The sequence below is a fragment of the Eucalyptus grandis genome, chromosome 11 (assembly GCF_016545825.1).
Source record: "Eucalyptus grandis isolate ANBG69807.140 chromosome 11, ASM1654582v1, whole genome shotgun sequence".
Lineage (NCBI taxonomy): Eukaryota > Viridiplantae > Streptophyta > Magnoliopsida > Myrtales > Myrtaceae > Eucalyptus > Eucalyptus grandis.
In genome coordinates, this window is record NC_052622.1 from 39,569,404 (window position 1) to 39,574,948 (window position 5,545).

Consider the following 5,545-nt stretch of genomic DNA (forward strand, 5'->3'; position numbering starts at 1 on the left):
TCGTTAATAAATTTCTTTTCCTTTTCTGACTAGTGAAAACTGCCGGCTTCCGAATTTTTATCGAGGATTGACATCTTCGCCTGTTTTTATTTTTTTCCAAGTTCTCTGTGGCTAGTATCTGTGAAGTAATTTCCTTGATGATGGATTAGATTATGACTACATCGTTTTACATACGAAGACTTATAGCCGCCTCGAGCAACACCTCTTATGTGGGGATTGCACGCGATGTTCCAAGTGGGCGATACATTTAAATTGTTTCTTCATTCTCAATTTTTTCGCAATGTCGAAACTTCGAAACTATAGCTTCATGTTTGATATAATAATTTGACTTTGAACGATGTCTTTTTCCCCTATAAATTTTTAGAACAATGACGTAGATAGTTCTAGAACTATTAAAAATATTTCCTCATTCTCAATTCTTTTGCAAGACCCAAAATTCAAAGTTCATAAATTTGTACTTCCAAATAATTTTCTAAAACAATGAAACCAATGATTCCTGAATTTGCACTGTAAATTCGATCCCTTGAATTTCGATTTTCATTTTATTTTAATTTAATTCCTCAATTATCCTAAACGTGCTTTTAGTTTCAATTTTATTTTTTTTAATTAACCATTATGGGGATTCACAAGATCAACTTTTACAAAATAGCGCCACCACAGGTGGACCAATAAGAATCGAACACAACCTTAGCCTAGAGCAGGCGACTCTCCTTTTAGCAGCCTTTGATTTTGTTTGGTGGAGGTTTTGATCGATAATCGCGGGGAGGATTAGTTTAATAATCGCGAGAGCGGCGACAGCAGGGAGGCAGGCAGGCTAAGGGGAGAAGAAAAAGCAAGCAAGGCGGGGGAGGGGCAGAATCGTCAATGCGCAAGGGAACAAAAACCTGACCAGAGCCCACTTCCAGAAGAGGAACCCCAAGCCCAACCAAGTAATTTCCCCCCCAAAAAGACTCCTTCTTCTTCCCCCTCCCCTCCCCCTGCACAACAAACAACAACTGCCCGAACCTCTCGTCCCACGTTAACTCTCTGCACTGTCGAACTGATCATCACCGCCCCATCTCCTCCTCCTCCTCTTCCATCTTCTTCCATCATGACCACCATCACCATTTCTCCATCCCTCTTCTCGAGGACCATGAAGAGGCATAAGCCGGCGGTGGCGCCGGCGCCGGCGCCGGAGGGCCCCGCCCTCTTCGACCTCCTGTCCGAGGAGATCGTGTTCATGATCCTCGACTTCCTCGACGAGGACCCGCTCGACCGCAAGGCCTTCTCCCTCGTCTGCCGCTCCTTCCTCGCCCTCGAGTCCCGCCACCGCAAGTCCCTCCGCCCCCTCCGCGCCGAGCACCTCCCCACCGCCCTCGCCCGCTACCCCGGCGCCGCCGCCCTCGACCTCTCCCTCTGCCCCCGCGTCACCGACGCCTCCCTCGCCGTCGTCGCCGCCGCCCGCGGGGACGCCCTCCGCTCCCTCGACCTCTCCAGGTCCCGCTTCTTCACCGCCGCCGGGCTGATGGGCCTCGCCTCCCGCTGCCGGGGCCTCCTCGAGCTGGATCTGTCCAACGCCACGGAGATGCGGGACTCCGCGGCCGCCGCCGTCGCCGAGTTCAAGAACCTGGAGAAGCTGCGGCTCGCGCGGTGCAAATCGGTGACGGACATCGGGGTCGGCTGCATCGCCGTGGGCTGCCGGAAGCTGAGGCTGCTCAGCCTCAAGTGGTGCTTGGGGGTCGGCGACTTAGGGGTCGGTCTGGTCGCCGTTAAATGCAAGGAGATTCGGAGCTTGGATTTGTCTTACCTTCCGGTAACTATCTTCCATTCCCATCCTCTCTGCAGTTTTGTGATGGTTCTTTCGTGGGTTTTGTTCATTTCCAGTTATAAGATCGATTATGGGTGATTGCTTTATCTTTCCACACTTTTCAAAGAAAGCTTCTTCTTTGATATTTGTGATGAGGTTATATGGATGTTTTCTTGAATGGGAAATGGGTGGATGGGTTGTATATAGTAACTGCATGGGATTGAATTTCTCTTGTTAATTTCTCCACCTGAAAAAAGCTCCGTTTATGTACCTGAATTCATGTTTTAACTTCAATTAAGTAAACCCAGTTTTTTTATCCGTATGGTGCTGTGCAGATCTCGAATAAGTGCCTCCCCTCAATTATGAAATTACAATATCTGGAAGAATTGGTCCTTGAAGGGTGCTTTGGCATTGACGATGAGTGCCCTGTGATTCTCAAAGATGGCTGCAAGTCACTAAAGGTAAACTTCTGATTGAAGATGGATGTATAATATTATGTTTCTTGTAACTTGGAATGTTGCCGTTGCCCTGCTAATTGTCATCTTCCATTCGAGTGTGAATATCGCTATTGGGCTATCTACCTAGCAAAGGGAAAAGGAAAAAAAAAAAAAAAAGAGGTGAAATCGACAGGGCTGTCTCACAGTAATCGATATTGATGATCCTTGAAAATTTTTGAGTCTACGTGTGATGATAGATTTGGTGAGATCTGGCAGGTGACTATAATAGAAATACCTATTTGTTCTTTCCCTATTAATCCTCCTCTTCTAATTTGAAATTGCACTACACATATGCAAATTGGAATGCATAGATTATGGTCGACTAGTCTACATAGCTGGAATCAGTTTAGTTTCTCAGTCTTTTATAAAACAGAGAGCATGATAGTTTTCGATGAATGCAGGAGTTTGGAAGTCTTTTAATTTTCACAACATTCTGTGAGAATCCCTTACTTGTTAGAGGGGCAATGCTTTTACATCAGAACGGTCTTAATGATGAGCTAATCTTTGTGTTTTTAATTCTGTGAGTTTGGCCTAACGTGGTGGTTGCCCTTCTTTAGGTACTTGACATGTCAAGTTGTCAGAATATCACTCATGTTGGATCGTCTTCAATTACTAATGGTGCGGGGTGCCTACAGCACCTTACCTTAGCCTACGGCTCACCAGTAAGTTTCTTCTCATCTATATTTTCCTTCTTCTGGATTTTGGGGGGATTGTTCTTTGCTTACACTTTCAATGCTCTCTGGTGCTTCAGGTGACTTTTGCTCTTGCTGCTAGTTTGAAAAGGCTTTCCATGTTAGAATCGTTAAAGTTAGATGGTTGCATGGTGACAACTTCTGGATTGAAGGCCATTGGGAACTGCTGTTTGTCACTGACGGGGCTGAGCCTAAGTAAATGCTCTGGAGTGACAGATGATGGGCTCTCCTTTCTTGTAACCAAACATAAACGGCTCAAAAGGCTTGATATTACGTGCTGTCGCAAGATAACTGATGTTTCAATTGCTCACATTACAAGTTTGTGCGCTGGACTTACGTCGCTAAGGATGGAGTCTTGCAGCCATGTTCCTAAGGAGGCATTTGTTCTGATTGGACAGCGATGCCATGCTCTTGAGGAGCTTGACCTTACGGATAATGAAGTTGACGATGAAGGTTAGCTTACCTCTTACACATTGTAAATTGTGCTCTAGATTTGAACAACTTGAGTTATTGTACTCATTTGGCTTCTCTTTTTGCAGGTCTAAAGTCCATTGCCAGGTGTTCAAAGCTTTCTATTTTGAAACTTGGAATTTGCCTGAACATAACTGATGAAGGGCTTTCTCATATCGGCAAATCATGCTCCAAACTTGTAGAGCTTGACTTATACAGGTTAGCAACATCTCCTGTAATATGCTTCTTTACATTTTTGTGTTGGTTTGGGCAGAGAACATACACGATTAAGTAATATATGCTCTCTTGTATCGGCTTCATATGGACATGAAAGTAACTCATTGTGTGAGGCAAATAGGAAGGCAATATGTACATTAGAGTTCATGCATAACTCTAGTAAGAAAAATTTGGAATCATTTGAATGAAAAAAAATATAAATCACTTTACTGTCAAGGGGACACGGTTGACTTCGCTTTCTCAATTCATACGAGGATTGACCAAATATATCTACTTTTGTTCAGGTCGGCTGGAATAACAGGATTGGGGATTCAAGAAGTTGCCCGTGGCTGCCCTAGTCTTGAGACGGTCAACGTATCATATTGCAATGACATTACGGACGCCTCCTTGATGTCACTATCAAAATGTAAGAGGCTGAAGACCTTAGAAATCCGAGGGTGTCCACTCATCACATCTTTAGGTCTAGCGGCAATTGCCGTCCACTGCAGGCAACTGAGCAAGCTTGACATAAAGAAGTGCTGCAACATCGACGATGCTGGCATGATTCCACTGGCTCATTTCTCTCAGAACCTCAGACAAGTATGCTCCATTTTCATCTTTCTTTTGCTTCTCAGATTACCAACTGATCATTAGTCTAACATTCTCATTTCTCATGCAGATTAATTTGTCGTACACATCTGTCACAGATGTGGGGCTACTGTCCCTTGCCAGCATTAGCTGCCTTCAGAGCATGACCATCTTGCATTTGAAGGGCTTGACCCCAAGTGGACTGGCAGCTGCATTACTAGCATGTGGAGGCTTAACCAAAGTGAAACTCCAAGCCTCCTTTAAAGTGGTGCTACCGCAACCTCTTTTTGAACATTTGGAAGCGAGGGGCTGTTTGTTTCACTGGAGGAATAAGGTGCTTCAGGTAGTTATTGCTTCGTTCACTTCCTTTGTTAGCTTGAATCGGTTGTTTTAGAAACTAATCTAAACATCGCGTGTTCTTTTTCTACGGTAATGTTAGGCTGAACTGGATCCGAAGTGTTGGAAACTACTGTTAGAAGACGTCATGCACTGAAGTTTGAAGTTTTTGGAAACAAAAATGCTAAGGATTTTCGATCAGGGGACATGTAACTACTGCTCAAGGATGCAAGATACCATGTCTGTTGAGAGGATGAGTTATTTGGTCTTCAAGACGAAGGTCGACCAAATTGATAGGAAGTTGCTCTTCCTTGGTGGTAAACCACCCGGTTCTGAGTCTCAACATTGTCCATTTTCATGTATTTCTACCGAAAAGCAAGTGTATTATTCGTGTCCTTGCAGCTGTCAAGATAAGTGCTGCTCGTTGTGAAAAGGAAAACCATTACTTAAGCTGAAAAAGCTATCTTGGTTTTCCAAAGGAAGGAAAAGGAATGTCAATTCTTCAACTTCTAGTACTTAGTCGTATTTCTTTGATGTCCCGTGGCAAAATCAACTGGTCTTTCTGCTTGAAGCGCTTCTTAATGCGACTTTGAAAATCTACAGATTCTTTTCCTAGTGAAGATCGGGTAATTGGATTAACAGGTGGGTTAATCCCTGTTAAATTTTGCAAGATTTAGTTATTGGAAATGGTGGTCGGCAACATCCAGCAACGGCGAGGGGCGGTGGCGGAGAATGTAGGGAGGAGGAAGTGGTTGGAGTGGGAGGACTAGGGCGCAAGTTTTCCTAGGCTCCCTGTTTCGCAAAAAGAAGTAATGAGATAAATATTTTATTAAAAATAATTATTTATATCACTTATAAAAACGAATTATTATAAAATACTTTCAACAGGAGATATTCAGGTATAGATTGACATTGACGAGGAAAAAGATTATTCTTTGACAATTTTCTGAGAGACCATCTTCAAGAAAATATTTTTAAAA

General features: G+C 43.8%; 1 protein-coding gene across 1 annotated transcript; it reads left to right on the top strand.

The window, feature by feature from the left end:
- The first annotated feature begins 960 nt into the window (after positions 1-960).
- On the top strand, positions 961-5,099 carry LOC104426343 (F-box/LRR-repeat protein 3). The gene is made up of 8 exons (XM_010039354.3): positions 961-1,792; positions 2,122-2,247; positions 2,841-2,945; positions 3,035-3,428; positions 3,515-3,644; positions 3,947-4,241; positions 4,321-4,572; positions 4,669-5,099. Exons 1-8 carry the CDS (start codon positions 1,091-1,093, stop codon positions 4,720-4,722), a joined length of 2,058 nt encoding a protein of 685 aa, XP_010037656.2. The 5' UTR covers positions 961-1,090; the 3' UTR covers positions 4,723-5,099.
- Positions 5,100-5,545: the final 446 nt, after the last annotated feature.

Bases quoted from the DNA above. Each gene is read 5' to 3' on its own strand.
- LOC104426343 (XM_010039354.3), top strand. From the start codon at position 1,091: ATGACCACCATCACCATTTCTCCATCCCTCTTCTCGAGGACCATGAAG. The intron at 4,242-4,320 runs GTATGCTCCATT...TTTCTCATGCAG, and splicing joins TCTCTCAGAACCTCAGACAA to ATTAATTTGTCGTACACATC. The intron at 4,573-4,668 runs GTAGTTATTGCT...CGGTAATGTTAG, and splicing joins GGAGGAATAAGGTGCTTCAG to GCTGAACTGGATCCGAAGTG.